This window comes from Medicago sativa, chromosome 4, assembly GCF_051527215.1.
Source record: "Medicago sativa cultivar Bolivia chromosome 4, Bolivia_mono, whole genome shotgun sequence".
NCBI lineage: Eukaryota > Viridiplantae > Streptophyta > Magnoliopsida > Fabales > Fabaceae > Medicago > Medicago sativa.
In genome coordinates, this window is record NC_140752.1 from 36,484,735 (window position 1) to 36,507,042 (window position 22,308).

Sequence of the window (22,308 nt, forward strand, 5' to 3'; positions counted from 1 at the left end):
GTAATGTTTGATTAATATAGAGTAGCTACATGTATCGCTTGTTCTCAAACTTTTCATGTTATTCCTACTTGTATTGTTGAAATTATTTTTTTTGAAGGAAGTGTTGTTGAAATTATTATTGAGAAATGATATGACATAAGTTTGTTCCTTTAAAAAAAAGTATAGAATATAGTGAAAACCTATTATTTGTCAAAAGAAAAGAAAGAAGAACAACAACAACAATAACCAAGCCTTATCCCATTAAATGGGGTCGGCTACATGGATCAAATGACGTCATAGTGTTCTACTCCCTCCGTTTCAAAATGAGTGTCACTTTAGCCAATTGCACACAGATTAAGGAATGGAATAAATAATCATTAGACGTAACACTTTTACTAAACTGCCCTTACTTTATAAGGAAAAAGACAAACTTAAAGTTGCATTGAAAATTGTGTGAGAGAAAAGTTGGAGTATTGATTGAGAGTAGGGTTGGAAGAAAAAAATTAAAGTTGCATTGGAAATGTAAAGTGACATTCATTTTGAAACAAATTTTTTTGGCTAAAGTGACACTCATTTTGAAACGGAGGGAGTATCAAAAACCATATTTGGATCCAACTCATTGACCTCTAAATCTTTTCTAATGGTTTCTCGAATTGTTTTCATAGGTCTTCCTCTACCTCTTTTAACCTGACTCTCCTCCATTTGATCTACTCCTCTTACAACGGCATCTACGCGTCTTCTCTCTACATGTCCAAACCATCTAAGCCTATTTTCTACCAACTTTTCTACTATAAGTGCTACCCCTACTCTCTCTAATGGTGTCATTCCTAATCCTATCATGTCTAGTCTTACCACTCGAGTGAAGAAAAGAAAAGAAAGAAGAAAAAGAATAAGAGTGAAGACCTATTTTAATCTTTAAGAAAAATAATTAGAGGCTCAATTTAGGCTCTGAAAAATAAAATTATTTTTTGTTCTATGAGAAAAATAATCCAAGACAATATAGTTCCTAATTGAACATTGCCAATTTTTAAGAGAAATGATATTTAAACAACCATTTTTTGACAACTTTTGTGACAACTTTATCTCTCATACTCATATTGTCCTTCTACTTTCTCTCCCTATTGCTTTAATTTTTGTGCCACTACCTAAATTTCTTTATATACTTTGGTTTTCAAATAAGTTGTCACAAGAAATGATTGTTCAAATAACATTGCTCAATTTTTAATTTAGTTTAGGTTCAACTAAGATGTCGGGTTTATTTTTCTTATAATTAAAAGTAGATTTTTAGTTTTTTAATATAACAACGAAACTTTTTTTTATCTTTCTTGAATTAAATTGGGTTTATCAAGTCTTCGTGAGCATAGTTCAGTTGGCGAGAACATTACAGTATGTAGGGCCAAGTTCGAATTCCAAATTTTCCACCAATTACATTAATTTCTAACCACTACATTACTTGACAAAAAAAAAAAGGTTTTCCGTTTTTATCTGAAAAGAATCTTACTTATATCTAATCTTAACATACATTGTTAGCCTAATTGCACAACCCTAATTCTATATTTTTAGGCGCCAATCAATGCAGACCGTTAGATCATTGTAATTAGGGGCGGTTAGCACATCAGCCGTTGATCAAATCTCACTCCTTAAAAATTGAAACACGTGCATAGGGAAACAAAACAACTGATACCACACCTCTCCATTATTTCTTCAATACCGATGCAAACTCTACAGAGCCCCATGCTTCCCTCTTCTCCTCCCTCTATCACTTTGATTAAGGCAATTATTCATTATTTTCTTCATGGTGGTGTCTTCCTCTTCAGTCCAAGGTACCCACTCACTCTCTAAATTTATTTTTGTAATTTTTTTCAGAATTATTCATTCATTTTTTCTCAAACACAGGCTGTTCAACCTCTTCTGAAATCCAAATCTGACTTGATGAGCTTTGTCAAACTCACTGACCAATCTCTTTTTCTCTCCGGATTAATTTAATATTCTGATGATAGTTACCGTTGATTTGTTTGCAAATTTTTTGCAGTTGATTTATCTCATCCTCCTTATTTCGTTTTTTTCCTCCTTCTCCCTCTAGGTTTGTTGCGGTCACCGCGGAAGGCCATGAATTGGGGTTGAAGAAGCCAAGATGGCGGTGAAGTTTGAGAGCACCTCCAGTGGAAGATCAAAGTCCATCATTTTTTTTTCATCCCTGTCTATTTCCTTCTTTTATTTTCCCTATGATTGTGAATCCTCTTTTGTTTTGAATTTTTCTTCCTGATCTCTGTTTAATATATTTGCGCTTCTTCATTTTTGTAGTTGGGAAACTTGTTAAACTTTTTTACTCCCTGTATCATTAAGTAACTTGCAGAGCAAGTTACCAACATTAGATAACTTGGAGAGCAAGTTTCCTTGTGATTCCATAGAACCTCATCATGTACTAGCTTTACTTGATCCAAAAGTTAGTTAGAAGTTTGTTAGGTTCATGAACTGTTATAAATAGCACTGTTGTAATAGTTCACTATTTTCTAATTGAATGAAATCAGAATTTTCTCTCATTTTCTTTCTTTCTTCTTCATCAAGATTCAATTTTCTCTGAGTTTTCACCATGGATATGGTAAAGTTTAAGATGGTATCAGAGCTCCTCTGAGCTCTGCAGCGCATCGTCTCTTTTATTCTTTCTTTCTTCCGGTTATTTTTCTGCTTCTTCTCCGATGGTGCGTGGTAATGCCGGTAACGCCGCCGTGAACGGTGGTGTTCTTGGAGGTGCTGTTATTCCTCCGATTCTCGATCCGTCTCAACAACCTGGTAACGTCTATTACGTTCACGCTTCTGATGGTCTTTCCTCTGTTGCTATCACTCCGGTATTGAACAATTCGAATTATCATTCTTGGGCGCGTTCAATACGAAGAGCTTTGGGAGGAAAGAACAAATTTGATTTTGTTGATGGATCAATCCATGTTCCTACGGATTTTGATCCAAGTTTCAAGGCATGGAATCGTTGCAACATGCTTGTTCACTCGTGGTCATGAATTCGGTTGAAGATTCCATTGCGCAGAGTATTGTTTTTCTTGAGAATGTAGTAGACATTTGTAACGAACTCAAAGAAAGATTTTCTCAAGGCGATTACATTCGAATTTCTGAATTACAGTGTGAAATCTTTGGTTTGAAACAAGATTCACGCTCTGTTTTTGAATTTTTCACTGCTTTGAAGGTTTTGTGGGAAGAACTTGAAGCTTATCTCCCAACTCCAGTTTGTGCTTGTGCTCACCGTTGTACTTGTAATACTGGTGTTCTCAATGCTAAACATCAACATGAGATTACGCGTTCTATTCGTTTTCTCACTGGTCTTAATGATCAATTTGATCTTGTGCGTTCCTAAATTATGTTGATGAATCCTTTACCAACTCTCAACAAGATTTTCTCAATGGTACTACAGCATGAAAGACAGTTTAGAGTCTCTGTTTTTGCTGATGAATCAAAGATTCTCATCAATGCAGTGAATTTTCCTAAGTCCCAAGGAAGAGGACGTGGCTATGGAGGTTCTTCATCCACTTCTGGTGCAAAACGTGTGTGTTCTTTCTGTGGAAGAAGCAACCATACAGTTGATACTTGTTATAGGAAACATGGTTTTCCTCCAAATTTTGGCAAGAATGCCACTGCTAATAATGCTGCCCTTGAAGTGCATGAAGAAAGGGAGGATCTGGATGATTCAAAGAGTTGCAAAGGGAGTGATTCTTTTGGTATCACAAAGGAGCAATATGAACAGCTGGTTAATCTTCTTCAGACTCAACTGAGTTCTTCTAGCAAGGTGAACCATGTCACTAATCATGTGACATCAGGTATATCCAGACTCTCATATGCTTTGAATCAATCCAGTTTTGGTTCATGGATAGTTGATTCAGGTGCTAGTGACCACATATGTTCATCCATTAGAGTATTTGATTCTTATCAGTCAATTAAACCTGTTCATATTAAGCTACCAAATGGTAATATGGCCATAGCAAAATTCTCTGGCACAGTTCAGTTTTCTCTAGGACTGATTGCTAAGAATGTGCTATATGTTGCTGAATTCAAATTGAATTTGCTATCTGTACCTAAATTATGTGTTGATAGTGACTACATAGTAACTTTTGATAATGATAAATGTTTAATAAAGGAAAGGAGGAACTTGAAGATGATTGGTTTGGCTGATTTGATAGAGGGATTGTACTTTCTTGCCACACAAGCTTCTTCATCAACCAAGCCCCAACCTGTCATAGCTTCATCTCAAACCAGTTCGCAAAGTTCTTCTTTTCTGCCTCAAGAAGCCTTATGGCACTTCAAATTAGGTCATTTGTCCAATAGTAGGTTACTTAGTTTGAAACAATCCTTTCATTGTATTAAGATTGATGAAAATTCAGTATGTGATATATGTCACTACTCTAGACATAGAAAATTACCTTTTCAGCTCAGTGTAAATAAAGCAAACAAATGCTATGAAATGTTTCATTTTGACATATGGGGTCCTGTTTCCATTCAGTCTATTCATGGTTATAAATATTTCATTAGTGCTCTTGATGACTATGGTTGTTAAACTGTTTTACTCCTTGTATCATTAAGTAACTTGCAGAGCAAGTTACCAACATTAGATAACTTGGAGAGCAAGTTTCCTTGTGATTCCTTAGAACCTTATCATGTACTAGCTTTACTTGATCCAAAAGTTAGTTAGAAGTTTGTTAGGTTCATGAACTGTTATAAGTAGCACTGTTGTAATAGTTCACTATTTTCTATTGAATGAAATCAGAATTTTCTCTCATTTTCTCTCTTTCTTCTTCATCAAGATTCAATTTTCTCTGAGTTTTCACCATGGATATGGTAAAGTTTAAGAAAACTCATTCAACTTCTCTAAGATGCAAGCAATTAGATCATAGCTTTGTTTTTCTATTTAATCTGCATCTTCATAACCTAAGCCTTTTCATCAAGCTCCTAATTTCACAGTATACCATTTATCATTTTCTATTTTATTGTTTCCTTTATATAGCTCATATATCATTGTTTTCGTTTGAATCATCATTTATGCCATGTAATTTGTAAACAAGTTTCATTGACTTTTTCATTTGATTATTTATTTTGTTGAACTAAGTTGGAGTGCTGATAAGATAATTTGAATTTTACATGGAAAGTCACTTTTACAATATGTACCCAGATTGATTGTTTTCTTTTCTCTGAATGTCTAGCTTTTAGATTTTTTTCTGTGATGTTCTTTTATCATAACATGGAGACTTACATGCATATCTTATTGGTACACTTCTTTAAGAATAATTAAATGTTGCAAGAGTTGGAAAAAATTAACTATGTTTAATATTGATATAAGCTAATGATTTGTGATGTCATTATCTTCCTGAATTTGCATTGCAGGTTTGTGAAGATGAACATTGGAAGAACGGTTTTCTAAAAAAAATATTCAAAAAATATTCATGTTTCAAATCAAACGTATTTCTTTTATGTTTCAAATCAAATCAAATAAAAAATATTCCTATTATGATGGCAAGGTTATTCTTTTCCAATGGAGGAGGTAATCGCGGAGCATCTGGATTCTTCCATGCCTCGAGGTAGCATTACGGAGACGGTTCAATTTCAAACGTTGAGGTGATGCTTAGATCTGTTTCTCTTATGATATCAGATTTTTTGTTTGATTTTGACATTGGAAAATTATCTCATATAAATGTTGATTTTGTAGTTTGATTGTTTGTTTTGGTGTTGTTTGACCTGTGCACCTCTTTGATGAAGGATTAATCCTACTTCATTATTTTTGGTGAGCCATGACAGTATTAAGTTTACAAATATATTTTCAATTGCAAATATTGTTCTTAGTATACTCGCTTTCAATAGAGTCAAATTCTAGAAAAGGATTAAAGAGTGTCATGTCGCATTACTCAACAATCAGAATCTAATGTATTGTTGCTACCTTATTGACTAATCACAATTGCTACAAGCAAAAACTCCACATGTATAGCATTTGTGTTGGAACATTGGTGTAAAAATGGAAAGAAATTGGAAGGTTGGAAGATTAAACACCAAGTTATTAAACTTTGATTTAATGTTGTGTGAATTGAAAAAATAGAGTGTGGGAGTCTAACATAAAATAGAACATACACATTAGTAGTGTTTAAATAGTGGTATTTAATTTTAAATACATGATAATGATGAAAATAATAATTACAATTATGAAAATAATAATGAAAATAATAATAATTATTATTCTTTATTCATGGATATCACTTCCCATAATTTTAGGTTATGTTTGTTGTGATAAGATTGAGAATCCAACTGAATTTCCTATCTTTCCTTCGTTAGTGGGTTTGTTTCTTTTTGAACTTATCCGATTAGTTTGTTACTTGAGCTGATCTGTGGGTTGCTTAATTTTTAAGTTTACTTCATTATTAAGTTTCTCCAAATTAGTTACAAACTCTCCTTATAAAAGGAGAGCTCGCCTAGTTCCAAAATCACACCAAAGAGTTTCATTGAGTTGTCGGGAACTCTTTCTCTTTTCTCCCTTTCTTGACTTGTGTTGACGAGTCTTTCTTCTCTTCATCTCCTTTTTTCTGTCCCTTCGGAATTTAGAGTGTTCTTAAGACCATAGTCCCTTTTCGGTTTAATGTCCCTTCGGAATTAAGAATGGTCTTAAAAACATAGTCCCTTTGATAATATAAGTCCCTTCGGAATAAAGAGTACTATTAAGATCATAGTCCCTTTTTTTGAATAATAATGTCCCGTCGGAATTAAAAATGATCTTAACAGTATTTAAATAAATATTCTTTCAATATTTTAATTGAGGAGAAATTAAAAAGTGGAAATGGTGGTATCACCATATTTGAGTGGTCGTAGTGCCATATTGATACTTTGGAGAAATTAAAGTTAGAATGGTGGTAACACCATATTTGAGTGGTCTCAGCACCATAACAGAATGGTAACAATACCATATTAAAGTGGTTTCAGTATTAAAGAGTAATCTTAGTACCATATTGATAGAGCCAAACCGCAAGTGCACAGCCTATCGAAGTAATAGTAGTAAGTAAGAGTATCGTTCCGCTAGGGAGTTGTTCAACTTAATTAACTTTTAGTGAATGATTAGAGGAGAGAAAGTTAGAAAAAGGGAGTTTTATTGCTGAAGGTAAAAACAATAATAATAAAGGGCCTCGGGATCATTGGTTCATCATAATGACAAATCCTTCACTAGACAAGACCTAAACATCTAATTTCATGGTTTACACACTAATTTCTAAAGACCGGTTTCCCTTAGCCCCTCACCTTTCCGATGAAAGTCCGGTGAGAGTTTACTTCTAGCAACCAAGCCTAATTCGCTGACATGATTACTAGAAGATGCATAGAGGATTGAAACTACTCTTTGTCTCAATAATTGCAAAGACTATTTCACTGTTTTGCAATTATTGTCTAGATTCACTTGTTCCAACATCAAGACTTCGCTCTCGCTTTATGAATTGATGTTTGGGATGATGGATTAACGATTATCAAACCCTCCGCTTTCGCTTCCACAGTTTGATAATTGTTAATCCACGTTAAGACGGTGAATCTAGATTAGAAATTAGGGTTACATAGAAATTAGGGTTTAGGCTTGTTTTGCTTAGGATTGAGTCATTAGACTCCCCAACAATCCCAAGACGAAGAAGTCTACTCACTCATGTTCATCGTAGACATGGGGGAAGAAGAGAGATAAACAGTAAAATAAATTGCAAAGAAAGTAAAAAGGAAATAAAGACTTTTTATTGAAATAATACTTGAAATCAACAAAGTAAAAGGTGAATGTTTTATGGTGGAGAGCTACTCTATTTATAGCTTTACAATCGACTTAGAAACTAAGCAACTAAAGGGATAAAACGGTAAAGCTGCAACATGGTAACTTGGGCCCGAAGAAAAGCAGCAAAAGAGTGTTCTGGGACGGGCACGGCCGTGCCACATGGCACGGGCCGTGCCAAGCTTCTGAGATTGGGGGAACATATTTTTGTCCCGTATCTTCGTATTCTTGCGCTGTATTTGCTCCAGTCCTCTTTCTTTCGCTCCAAGGCACCTTCCACCATATATTCATTCCTAAAATAAAATAAAAGACAATTTAAAGTAAAATATTCTAAAAGAAAATAAAATGCAATAAAACTAAATCAAATCTTATTTAAAACTAAACTAAATAAGGCAATAAATTAGACTATCTATGACTCATCAAACTCCCCCACACTTGAATCTTTGCTTGTCCTCAAGCAAAAGGCAACAGACATAGCAGCAACAAAAGATTATTATGGCAATATTAAGAACACATGTCTCAAAAGAAAGGCTTTGCTTCAAGTACACTAATTACAATTTCAAATACTTCTCATGAACCTATTCTACCCAACATCAAGTCTCAAGTGAGTGTGTGTGTGCAGTCCAACCCTTTTCTTGCTCCTGTATAAGACAGATATTATGAGGAATAGGTTCTATCCTTAGTGCTAAAGTAACCGAGAAAAGTCCTTTCTTCATTTCATATAAGAGTGATGGGAATTTAAGTTAAGATTGAATTAATTTAACAATTAAGCACAAGGGGCTGCAGATGCTTAGGGGCTATCTATCCTCGTAGGAAGTCTTCTCGGATGTAATTGTCCTTTCCCCCTAGATTCAAAATCACCCTAAGCAATGCTGCAAAATTTTATTTGTTTCATCTCCGCGTAGGAAGTCTTTTTGGATGTAATTGTCCTTTCCCCCTAGCATTGATGAATTTGTTTCACTTTAAGTTCAAATTAGGGAGTCACCACCATAATTAGGAAGTTAGGGATTGTCCTTTCCCCCACATGTTGGTGCCATTCTCCCGCCCCATTTTAACTTTAACAATTAAGGATATAACAATTAAGAACATAGATTAATTTCCCACACAAACTTATACTACTTTTACTCTTAAGACTTTAAAAGGTCTAAGTTAACATTAAAGATAGAACGTGTTCCTTAAAATACCTATTCATACATTTGCTCAAGGATTGCAACCGAGTGCTTTTCTCATTGGAGAATTTCACAGTAAAACATGATATGGGTATAGTATGATCATAAGAAACACAAGAAACTACTTTCATGTACAAGAAGCAACCTAAAGAAGAGACAAAACAAAAAATTTCATGCCATTTTTTGCATTAAAAGCAAGCTACTAGTCATGCCTTTCACTATAAAAACAAAACAAAAGAATAAAGTTCAAGGGAGTTTGGACACTATGACTCTAGACACTTTATTAGCCCCCCTCCCCCCCCCACACACACACACACACACACACACTTAGGGGAAGCATTGTCTTCAATGATTCAAAAAGAAAAGAAATTAAAAAGCAAAAGAAGGAGAAGAAAGAAGAAAGGGGTGCAGAAAGCTCACATTGTGCTATAAATAGCAAAAAATGTTGATTTTTGGAATCTGCAAGCTGGCACGGCCGTGCCATCCTCAGCACGGGCCGTGCCAACATTCTGTGGCAGCCCTCCCTTTTTTGCTTAAAAACCATGGCACGGGCCGTGCCAACATTCTAGTAAGGGGACTTCAAAAAATTTCAATTTCTTGACTTCTTGTCGAATCATACTTGGACAATTACCTACAAAACAACTTAAAACAAAGAAAAACAAACAAAACAAAAGCAATTAAATGCGTGGGTTGCCTCCCACGAAGCTCTCTTTTACCGTCATTAGCTTGACGAAAAGAAAAACAACTTTAAGGCGGGTCAATAAGTCTCCAAGCAGCCACTACTTCAGTCCATTCTCCTACATTGTAAACTTTTAGCCTTTGTCCGTTAACTTTGAATGGTCCGGTTTTTTCAGAAAAGATTTCAATAGCCCCATTGGGATAGACCTTGCGGACTTGAAACGGACCAGACCACCTAGACCTTAGTTTTCCTGGAAAGAGCTTCATCCTAGAGTTAAAGAGCAGCACAAGGTCACCAATTTTGAAGTCCTTTTTAAGGATATGCTTATCATGCCATTTTTTAGTTCTTTCTTTATAAATGCGATCATTCTCATAGGCATCTATCCTAAGTTCTTCTAACTCACTTAGTTGAAGTTTCCTTTTTTGACCGGCTAAGTTGGGGTCTAAGTTAAGGTTCCTAATTGCCCAATAAGCCTTGTGCTCGAGTTCAACCGGGAGGTGACAAGATTTCCCATAAATTAGCTTAAAAGGAGTCATTCCAATGGGAGTTTTGTAAGCTGTTCGATAGGCCCAAAGAGCATCATCAAGCTTAGTTGACCAATCTTTCCTAGAGATAGAAACTGTCTTTTCAAGAATGGCCTTTATTTGTCTATTTGAGACCTCGACTTGTCCACTAGTTTGTGGGTGATAGGGTGTTGCAACTTTATGTTTCACTCCATATTTTTGTAAAAGTTTTTCAAAATGTTTAGAAATGAAGTGAGACCCTCCATCGCTTATGACAACCCTTGGCACTCCAAACCTTGGAAAGATAACTTTTTTGAACAATTTCATAACTACATGTGCATCATTGGTGGGGGAAGCAATGGCCTCAACCCATTTGGACACATAGTCAACAACCACTAATATGTATTGATTACCAAAAGAGGAAGGAAATGGCCCCATGAAATCAATACCCCATACATCGAAAATTTCCACTTCAAGGATATTGTTCAAGGGCATTTCATTCCTTTTAGTAATATTACCGGTGCGTTGACAATTGTCACATTTAGAAACAAAGAGATGCACGTCCTTAAAAAGTGATGGCCACCAGAAACCAGATTGAAGAATTTTGAAAGAAGTTTTTTGACTACTGGCGTGGCCACCATAGGAGGAGGAGTGACAATGGTGAAGAATACTACTTACCTCGCTTTCAGGGATGCATCTTCGAAAAACCCCATCCGAACCTCTTTTGAAGAGGTAAGGCTCATCCCAATAGTAGTGCTTGAGATCATGGAAGAATTTTTTCTTTTGCTGGTAGTTCAAGTTAGGCGGTAGTACTCCTGCTGCAAGAAAATTAACAAAGTCTGCATACCAAGGTGCGTTAGTTTGCGCCAATAAGAAGAGTTGGTCATCCGGAAAAGAATCATCCAAAGGCAACTCGTCCTCATTGGGTTCCCTAAGACGGGACAGGTGATCAGCCACAACATTTTCAGTGCCCTTTTTATCTTTTATTTCAATATCAAATTCTTGGAGGAGCAAAATCCATCGGATCAACCTCGGTTTGGCATCTTTTTTGTTTAACAAATATTTTATTGTCGAGTGATCTGTGTAAATAATGATTTTTGATCCTACCAAGTATGGCCTGAATTTGTCAATAGCATAGACTACTGCTAACAGTTCCTTCTCAGTTGTAGCACAATTTACCTGTGCCTCATCAAGGGTCTTACTTGCATAATAAATGGTGTGCATCTTCTTGTCTTTTCTTTGTCCCAACACAGCTCCAACTGCATAGTCACTTGCATCACACATTATTTCAAAAGGTAAGTTCCAATCTGGTGGTTGTATGATTGGGGCAGTGACCAGGGCTTCTTTTAACCTGCAGAATGCTTTTAGGCATGTATCATCAAACACAAAATCTGCATCCTTAAGGAGCAAGCTTGTTAGTGGCTTAGTGATTGAAGAAAAATCTTTAATGAAACGGCGGTAGAATCCCGCATGTCTTAGGAAGCTTCTAACTTCTTTGACCGAGGTAGGAGGACACATTTTTTCAATAATTTCAATTTTTTTTTATCTACCTCTATACCTCGTTCAGAGACTAAGTGTCCTAGGACAATCCCTTCTCTTACCATGAAGTGACATTTTTCCCAATTCAACACTAAGTTCACCTGTTCACATCTTTCCAAAACTTTTTCCAGGTTAGTTAAACAATTATCAAAACTAGATCCATGCACAGAAAAATCATCCATAAAAACTTCCATTATATCTTCAACAAAATCAGAAAAAATAGACATCATGCATCTTTGAAAGGTAGCGGGGGCATTGCAAAGACCAAAGGGCATTCTCCTATAGGCAAAGGTACCAAAGGGACATGTGAAAGTGGTTTTCTCTTGGTCATTAGGGTGAATGAGTATTTGGAAGAATCCAGAATAGCCATCTAAGTAACAAAAGTGTGAATGCTTAGCTAACCTTTCTAACATTTGGTCTATAAAGGGGAGTGGGAAGTGATCTTTACGGGTTTCTTTGTTAAGCTTCCTATAGTCGATGCACATCCTCCAACCGGTGACAGTTCTAGTTGCAATGGATCCATTTTTATCATTTTTAATAACTGTAAGACCACCCTTTTTAGGTACTACTTGAACCGGGCTAACCCATTTAGAATCAGAAATTGGATAGATAACACCTGCATCTAGGAGCTTTAAGACTTCTTTTTTCACAACTTCTTTCATGTTAGGATTTAATCTTCTTTGGTGTTCAACAGAGGGCTTATAGTCCTCTTCAAGCAATATCCTATGCGTACACAATGAGGGATTTATTCCTTTAATGTCATCAATGGTATAACCTATGGCTTTAGGGTATTTCTTGAGAACATAAAGCAATTTTTCAGTTTCTACCTTATTCAAGCTTGCATTCACAATAACAGGGTAGGTTGAGTTAGGGCCTAAGAATTCATACCTCAAGCTTGGTGGAAGTGGCTTGAGCTCCACCTTTGGTGCCTCTTTTGGTAGAGGGGCTGCTTCCTCCCTTATTAATTCTTCCATTCCCAAACCTTGCATGGGAGGGTTTTCATTCAATAACTCCTCGTATGTCTTGGCATCTCCTTCTAGCTTTGTACCTGCATCACTAACCAAGCACACCTCCAAGCCATCATGTGTAGTTGATGCTAAGGAGCACTCTTTCACACAATGGTCAATTATATCTAACATGCAACAAGAATCTTTAATGGAGGGATTTTTCATTAGTTTAGCAAGTTCAAATTCAACAGTATCTTCACCAACATTAAATTCCAACTTCCCATGTTTAACATCAATTATAGCCCCAGCGGTAGCAAGGAAAGGCCTTCCCAAAAGTATTGGTACTTGGTTATCTTCCTCTATTTCCATCACAACAAAGTCCGTAGGGACATAGATTTCTCCTACCTTGACAGGGACATCCTCTATGATTCCAGCTGGATACTTAAGGGAACGGTCCGCTAATTGTAGGGTCATCCTAGTTGACTTAAGTTCCCCCAACCCCAATCTTTCGTAAAGAGATAAAGGCATCAAACTTACACTGGCTCCTAAGTCACACATTGCCCTCTTTACTATTTCAGACCCTATGACACAAGGTATGGAGAAACTTCCTGGATCCTTAAGCTTGGGTGGCAACTTATTTTGGATGATGGCACTACATTCTTCCGTAAGGTTCACCGTTTCACTTTCCTCAATTTTCCTCTTTTTTGAAAGAATCTCTTTTAAAAACTTAGCATAGGTAGGCATTTGAGTTAGAACGTCGATGAAGGGAACATCAATGTAGATTTTATTCATCATTTCAATGAACTTTTTAAATTGCTCATCAAGTTTAGACTTGGCAAATCTTTGAGGGAAAGGAATTTTTGGTTTGAAGAGGGGTGGTGTAACTTCCTCACTTTGTGGTTTCTCACTCTCTTCCCTAGTCATCTCACCTTGTGGTTCACTAGTCTCTTCCTCACTAGGCTTGACTCTTAAGGGGTCTTCTAATTGCTTACCACTTCTAAGTGTAACGGCGTTCATTCTAGGTTGGTAAAATTGAACAACTAGAGAGAGCTGAGCCTCTAAGACTTTGTTGTGAGAGGAAATGGAGTCTACTTTTGATGTAAGTGAAACAAAAGAGTCATTTAAAAGTCTAGTTTGATTTGCAAGCTCCTTGAGCTGCTCGGATTGGTTAAGAAGATAGTTTTCCATTAAAAGTTCAAGATTAGACTTTTGAATAACCTTTTGATCATTAGCATAACTTGGTGGTGTTGTTCCGTAAACCAGGGGATTTTCATTAGGGCTTTGGTCAAAACTTACCCCTTGGTTGCTTTGAATAAAGTTTATTTGCTCAACACTACCTAGTTTGCATTCACTACATGTTTTGCAAGGAGATGTAGAAGTAGTATCACTAACATTATGTTTTTCAAATTTGTGGGTTAGTGCATCAATCCTAGAAGCAAGGTGGTCATAGTTAGAGACTTCGTACATACCTGCCCTCTTTTTGGAGGGTGAAGACTTTGTAGAGAATTCTTCATCAGTCCATAGAAAGAGATTTCGAGTCATGTCTTCAATCAAGGCATAAGCTGTTTCGAAGTCCTTGTTCATTAGAGCACCACATGCAGCTGTATCAACAAAGATTTTAGTGGCCTGAGATAAACCATTGTAGAAAGTGTGGATGATCAACCATTCCTCTAGTCCATGGAGGGGGCAAAGTTTAAGCATATCTTTAAAATGTCCCCATGAATCATGAAGGGATTCCCCCTCTTTTTGAGTGAATTGAAAAAGCTTGGCCCTTAGTTGGCCGATTTTTGAAGGGGGAAGGAAACGGATAAGAAAATTCACGCTTCAATTGGTCCCATGAGGTGATGGAACCAACTCTTAGGGAATGGAACCAATTAAGAGCCTTGTTTTTTAGAGAAAAAGGGAAGAGATGCAGTCTCAAAGTTTCTTGGTTTTTCTTATATGTTACGGTGAGCCGCCAAAAAGTTGAGATATGGAGATTGGGATCCTCATCGGGGGATCCCGAAAAATAATTTTGCTGCACCATCTTAAGTTGGGCAGGCTTAATTTCAAAATCTTCATCTTCAACCGTTGGATACACAATAATAGCATATGGCTCTTCCGTTGAAGGAGTCACGTATTCTTTAAGAGCACGTCTTTCAGCCATGTTTGGTATTATTTTTATGCTTTCCAAGAAGTTAATGATGAAGGAAAAAAATAAAAAGTTAAAAATAAAAAGAAAAGAAAAGAGAAAGAAGAAGAGAGAATTATAATCACTAAGAAAAAGCTAATTAAATTAGTTAACTCCCCGGCAACGGCGCCAAAAACTTGATAGAGCCAAACCGCAAGTGCACGGCCTATCGAAGTAATAGTAGTAAGTAAGAGTATCGTTCCGCTAGGGAGTTGTTCAACTTAATTAACTTTTAGTGAATGATTAGAGGAGAGAAAGTTAGAAAAAGGGAGTTTTATTGCTGAAGGTAAAAACAATAATAATAAAGGGCCTCGGGATCATTGGTTCATCATAATGACAAATCCTTCACTAGACAAGACCTAAACATCTAATTTCATGGTTTACACACAAATTTCTAAAGACCGGTTTCCCTTAGCCCCTCACCTTTCCGATGAAAGTCCGGTGAGAGTTTACTTCTAGCAACCAAGCCTATTTCGCTGACATGATTACTAGAAGATGCATAGAGGATTGAAACTACTCTTTGTCTCAATAATTGCAAAGACTATTTCACTGTTTTGCAATTATTGTCTAGATTCACTTGTTCCAACATCAAGACTCCGCTCTCGCTTTATGAATTGATGTTTGGGATGATGGATTAACGATTATCAAACCCTCCGCTTTCGCTTCCACAGTTTGATAATTGTTAATCCACGTTAAGACGGTGAATCTAGATTAGAAATTAGGGTTACATAGAAATTAGGGTTTAGGCTTGTTTTGTTTAGGATTGAGTCATTAGACTCCCCAACAATCCCAAGACGAAGAAGTCTACTCACTCATGTTCATCGTAGACATGGGGGAAGAAGAGAGATAAACAGTAAAATAAATTGCAAAGAAAGTAAAAAGGAAATAAAGACTTTTTATTGAAATAATACTTGAAATCAACAAAGTAAAAGGTGAATGTTTTATGGTGGAGAGCTACTCTATTTATAGCTTTACAATCGACTTAGAAACTAAGCAACTAAAGGGATAAAACGGTAAAGCTGCAACATGGTAACTTGGGCCCGAAGAAAAGCAGCAAAAGAGTGTTCTGGGACGGGCACGGCCGTGCCACATGGCACGGGCCGTGCCAAGCTTCTGAGATTGGGGGAACATATTTTTGTCCCGTATCTTCGTATTCTTGCGCTGTATTTGCTCCAGTCCTCTTTCTTTCGCTCCAAGGCACCTTCCACCATATATTCATTCCTAAAATAAAATAAAAGACAATTTAAAGTAAAATATTCTAAAAGAAAATAAAATGCAATAAAACTAAATCAAATCTTATTTAAAACTAAACTAAATAAGGCAATAAATTAGACTATCTATGACTCATCACATATTCGAAGGTGTAATTCTCGAACGGTTTTCTACAGTGCAGTAGTTAATCGCACAGTTGTTGTTGAGCTTGTTTTATCCTGGAGGCGGCGTGGTTGATAGTCGGTCTTGCACAATTTTGGGCAGTGCCACGAAACGTCTTAAAGAGAGGGACCTGGTCGTGACTCAACCTAGTAACAACTTCGGTAGATAATAGAATTTGGAAATCCAAATACAACAGTTTGGAAATCCAAAAACAACAATTTTAAGACGTTTCGATCTGCTATGTCTACCGAATAAGTTACTTACTGAGGTTAAGTTGTCCCTAAATACATTAAGGATAAATCTGGCAATATATAATTACATTTCGACTGAAACAATGAAGTACTTGTTGTTTCAAACGACAAATTAACCGGAGAGCAATATTGATCTTATTTGATATTTGAAGCCACAATCAAACCATTGCATGTCTTGCTTACCTTTCATATTAAATAAGAATGTGACTTACGATGTTGAAGAACTTTTAGGGAATTACTAAAAGCATGACCTCACTGTTGCTATTGAAAAGCTAACATCTGTTACGAACCTCTTGCTAGTTGCTATTAAAGAATAGATGGTAATCTACTAATGATTTCCTGAAATGCATTTAGTTGTGATTGGCTGTTAGCTTAGTGAATTACTCTTGGAATAACCATATGGAAAAATGCGCAAATTCATAAATTTGAGCACTGGTTAATCGTTTAAAGAAATTATATGAGAAATATGTTCAAAATGTTTGAAACAAATATTAGAAAGAATCTGAATTTCAGATTTCTATTGAATAAGACTGAGTTGACTCAGACTTAAAGAGAGACTTGTGTATCATGCATTCTTGTGGAAAAGACTGCGCATTTGATGGTATGTTCAAAATTAAATTCTGCTTTTATTTTATTAGTTGTGTGATTTTAATATTTGACACGTCAAAGTTGATCACGAACAAGCGTTTAATTTTAAACTTGAGTAACTTGGACTTAATTCCAAGTTATATGATTAGACAATTTTATTTATTGCAGTCAAGATATATGAACCAACAGTTCATATAAATTAGAATTTAGAGAATATAAATCTCTAAACTTAATAAATTATGATATGTGTGAACTTGATGGCACATAACCTAGAAATGATAAAATGATATTTTATCATATTTATTGATGACTGCAAATTTTGGAAAATAAAATTGACATGCTTGATATGTTTAATTTCTATAAATTGAAATTTATGTTGGATAGAGTACCCAAGTCTATGAACAAAAATTCTAATTAAGAAATTTTTGAAGAAAAGACAATTCAACTTGTCTTATTATTTTTGAACTTGGGATTGTCTGGACTATATTTGGATTCTGGACCCTAAGAAAGTTAAACTCACTAGTAGAGCCTATGAATGTGTATTCATTAGGTATGCTATAATTAGCGAAACATATAGGTTTTATGACCTAAATGTTAAAGTGATCATAGAATAAAACGATGTTGATTTCTATGAAAATATTTACCTCTTTAACTAAAGAATAGCGGGGGCACTAGTGGGAGCACGATATTAGTGGGGGCAAAATAATTCCCTTTTTTAAAAAAAGTATGAACTAGTGGTGGCATTATATCTAATCATATTTCAGTAATCAGAATTAGTTATGAAAACATTGTACAAGATGTTATAGAACCTCGAAGAGGTAAGAAAGCAAGAATTGCTAAAGAGTATGGACCTTACGGTTTATACATTGGAAAAAGATCCATTAAGCCTTAAAGAAACTATATCCTCATTGGATGTTGGATTATGGTAAGAAACAATAAATGATGAAATGGATTCTCTAGAGTCTAACGAAACATGACACTTGGTTGACTTGCCTCATAGTTTCAAACTAATTGGTTGTATTTCGATTTTGGGAAAAAGAACTAAAACCTGATGGTACGGTTTATGAATACAAGGCCCTCCTTGTAGTCAAAGGTTTTAGACAAAAAGAAAAAGATAGACTTCTTCGATACTCATTCACCAGTCACTAGAATCATATCCATAAGAGTACTAGTCCCTTTAGCCGCCATTCATAACTCGATAGTACTCCAAATGGATGTGAAAGTTGCCTTTTTATTGTGAATAGAAGAAGAAATCTATATTAAACAACCTGAAGGTTTTGTGATTCATGGACAAGAAAACAAGGTCTGTAAGTTAGATAATTCTTTGTGAGGTCTAAAAAGGAATGACATAAATTTTTTGACATTCTAATGCTATCGAATGAGTATAAAGTGAATGAAAGTGACAAATAATATTTGCACGATCGTATGTCTCTATGAAGACGACTTGCTCATATTTTGGTTTAAAGATTCATGTTATGAATTATGTGAAATCATTGTTTATCAACAACATTGATAAGAAAGACCTAGACAAAGTTGAAGTAATTCTTGGTTTCAAGATTACTAGATCAGAAAAGAGAACATTTCTGATGAATCTCACAAAGTTGAGAATATGTAATTATTTGACTGTAAACTTGCAAGCACACCTTATGATCCAAGTGTAAAACTTTTCAAAGAACACATGAGATGGTGTTAGACAAATAGAATATGCGAGCATCATTGGCAATCTTTTAAGTATGCCATTAAATGTATTAGACTCGACGTTGATTTTTGTTCAAGTTTATTAGTAGACAGATTAGAAGCATTGACATGCTACTGAAAGAGTCATGAGGTTCCTTAAGAAGACTATGACTCTAAGATTAAATTATGAGGAGTAATCTTTTGTACTTGAATGGTACAAGATACAAAATAGAACATCTTTCAGATGAGTCTTAAAGCGACTAGTGTTTGCATAATGAGCTTCACTGGAGGAGTTGTTTGTTAAAACAAATGATATTGACTCAGTCCACTATGGAATGAATCTGAGATGAGTACACTAGAGAAAACTAGTGAAGAAGCAAGTTGATAAGATGCTTGCTAGCTGAGAACCCTTAGTGGGTGAAACCGTTGTCCGAAGTGTTAATTTATTGTGATAGTCTGCAGCTATTACAAAAATGAGAATCGTTACCACAATGGTAAGAGACGATAATTAAGGCACGAACACAGAATAATTAGAGAGCTCTAAAAGGAACGGTTAAAGTATATCGTGCACGTACTGATAAAGAATTAGTCAAATCCTTTGACGAAAGGAATTACTATAAAGAAAATCCTAAACACATCCAGTAGGATGGGACTAATGCCCAAAGATCACAAGTGATGGTAACCTGACCTACATGATTGGAGAGCCCAAGAAATAGGTTCAATGGGTAATAATAAGTCACAAGTGATAGAACATGCTATGATAAAAGTAAGAAAGCATGATTCCTACAGCGACATAAGGATGAGATAATGGAAACCCTTAATGAGATCTATACTTTATCTTGAGTGGAGTACATAGCTATAGGAGTACTCTTGATAGACTCACCTATACGAATGTGGAACTAAGGGCCGATTCCTATAGGATTCAGGGCAGAATACCTAGAGCGTTCGTTAAAACTGGGATAGACGTGCAGGGCCATAAACGCACGGGCTTTTAGAATACACCTTATGAAAAGGTTTGTGTGCGGGTTCTATGTCTGAGATAGAGTTCAATGCTGTAAGCAACTCTTGTTAATCAGAATATTATCTGCTATGCAAAGGTTCAAGTTGTAGGCGACACCTTTGTTTATTAGCAACCTTATAGAAACGTTTTGACGTTATTATTGAAACCATTTTTTAAATTCAAGTGGGGGATTGTTGGAACATTGGTGTAAAAATGGAAAGAAATTGGAAGGTTCGAAGATTAAACACCAAGTTATTAAACTTTGATCTAATGTTGTGTGAATTGAAAAAATAGAGTGTGGGAGTCCCACATAAAATAGAACATACACATTAGTAGTGTTTAAATAGTGGTATTTAATTTTAAATACATGATAATGATTAAAATAATAATTACTATTATGAAAATAATAATGAAAATAATAATTATTATTATTCTTTATTCATGGATATCACTTCCCATAATTTTAGGTTATGTTTGTTGTGATAAGATTGAGAATCCAACTGAATTTCCTATCTTTCCTTCGTTAGTGGGTTTGTTTCTTTTTGAACTTATCCGATTAGTTTGTTACTTGAGCTGATCTGTGGGTTGCTTAATTTTTAAGTTTACTTCATTATTAAGTTTCTCCAAATTAGTTACAAACTCTCCTTATAAAAGGAGAGCTCGCCTAGTTCCAAAATCACACCAAAGAGTTTCATTGAGTTGTCGGGAACTCTTTCTCTCTTCTCCCTTTCTTGACTTGTGTTGACGAGTCTTTCTTCTCTTCATCTCCTTTTTTCTGTCCCTTCGGAATTTAGAGTGTTCTTAAGACCATAGTCCCTTTTCGGTTTAATGTCCCTTCGGAATTAAGAATGGTCTTAAAAACATAGTCCCTTTGATAATATAAGTCCCTTCGGAATAAAGAGTACTATTAAGATCATAGTCCCTTTTTTTGAATAATAATGTCCCGTCGGAATTAAGAATGATCTTAACAGTATTTAAATAAATATTCTTTCAATATTTTAATTGAGGAGAAATTAAAAAGTGGAAATGGTGGTATCACCATATTTGAGTGGTCGTAGTGCCATATTGATACTTTGGAGAAATTAAAGTTAGAATGGTGGTAACACCATATTTGAGTGGTCTCAGCACCATAACAGAATGGTAACAATACCATATTAAAGTGGTTTCAGTATTAAAGAGTGATCTTAGTACCATATTCGAAGGTGTAATTCTCGAACGGTTTTCTACAGTGCAGTAGTTAATCGCACAGTTGTAGCTGGGCTTGTTTTATCCTAGAGGCGGCGTGGTTGATAGTCGTTCTTGCACAATTTTGGGCAGTGCCACGAAACGTCTTAAAGAGAGCGACCTGGTCGTGACTCAACCTAGTAACAACAATTTGAGACAATCATTATTATTAGATCTGTGCACGGTTTAATCTACAACATGTAACAAATGTTGGTTAGTGTGAACCATCAATATGTCTTAAGTGGCTCAAAAGCATGAATAAACTTTCTTTCTTTTTTGCAAATTTGGAACAGTAAATATGATATATTATTGAAGTAGTTAATTAACATTTTTTCAATAACTTTGAATTTTTGCTGATTTTTCTTTAACTATTGTTTTCTAATACCATTTGAAGTGGTCGTTGTTATTAGATCATGTCATTGCTACAATATTTTCTTTTGATGGGTTCATGTTGATTTTGAAACGATTGCAAATTTGTGTATAAGCATATGTATCCAAACATTTCTTTAAGAGCTATTTTTTGTTTTGGCTGTGTGTTTTTTGCGGATTTGCTAATGATTTGTGCAGCTACAGGTTTGTTACTTACAGGGCTGTCCAATTGTGGTATTGTGCTTTGTTCATTTAGGGGTTGAGAATGAAATTAGTTTGCACTCCATGGGAAAATAGCTCTCTAAACTGAAGTTCCCATAATCTCTCATGATCATTGTACACACCAAATCACTTACCCTAAGTCAAATTTACTGTACTGAGTAGAAATTTTCTATTCTTTCATTAATATTGAAAACTCTGTCATCCCTTCAACATTATCTCTGAGTATGATGTTACCCGTGAATTTTTGGTATGTTCCTTACCAATTCACATTTTTTATTATTACTTTTATTGGACAAAATTACTTCTTATGGCTATTCTTCCCTGATTCATAGAAGTTGTTCTACAATGGTTTTTGTGAATTCACATTGGATAAGAGGACTACGGCCATGGTGGTCATAGCACAATTGCGGCAACAAGTGGAATTGCACTCTTATTTTTGGATCTATGTCGTACAATCATAATTGGTGGTGGTGAGTGGAAGCGCATGATTGAGTGCGGAATTGTTGAAGGTGTACGTTTCAAGCTGGGTGATCCGATCGTTGGCAATAGTGAAATTGTTTACCTTCATGTCTATCGAGATTTCAATTTTGAATGTTGTTTCTATTGTAATCTGCCAATTATCAAAATTGTGGTAGATAAGTTTGCGTCTAAAGTGTTCAGCTCCACTGTGTAATCTGTTTTTGTATTTCAATTTCAATAAAATCCAATTAAAACAACTTATTCTGCTTCAAGCTATGTGTAATGTTCTTTAAATGCTTACTTAATTATCATCTCCAATCTGCACAAGTGAGTAGTAGAGTAATACTATAAACAAGTGATGTGTGAAGTTGTTTT

At 35.5% G+C, this 22,308-nt stretch overlaps 1 protein-coding gene, 1 long non-coding RNA gene and 1 other non-coding gene across 4 annotated transcripts; all 3 read left to right on the top strand.

Annotated features, from left to right (window-relative positions):
* The first annotated feature begins 1,879 nt into the window (after positions 1 to 1,879).
* LOC146929092 (uncharacterized) lies at positions 1,880 to 22,205 on the top strand. Of its 2 annotated transcripts, none has more exons than XR_015005960.1 (3): positions 1,880 to 2,154; positions 5,365 to 5,595; positions 21,457 to 22,205. It is a non-coding gene; the product is annotated as an uncharacterized LOC146929092 (long non-coding RNA). The 2 variants fall into 2 exon arrangements; XR_015005961.1 differs by having other exon boundaries at positions 1,880 to 2,141.
* Positions 3,356 to 4,158, top strand: LOC146929093 (uncharacterized). The gene is made up of 2 exons (XM_085708212.1): positions 3,356 to 3,806; positions 4,124 to 4,158. Exons 1-2 carry the CDS (start codon positions 3,356 to 3,358, stop codon positions 4,156 to 4,158), a joined length of 486 nt encoding a protein of 161 aa, XP_085564338.1.
* On the top strand, positions 14,272 to 14,378 carry LOC146929094 (small nucleolar RNA R71). The gene has a single exon (XR_015009213.1). It is a non-coding gene; the product is annotated as a small nucleolar RNA R71 (small nucleolar RNA).
* Positions 22,206 to 22,308: the final 103 nt, after the last annotated feature.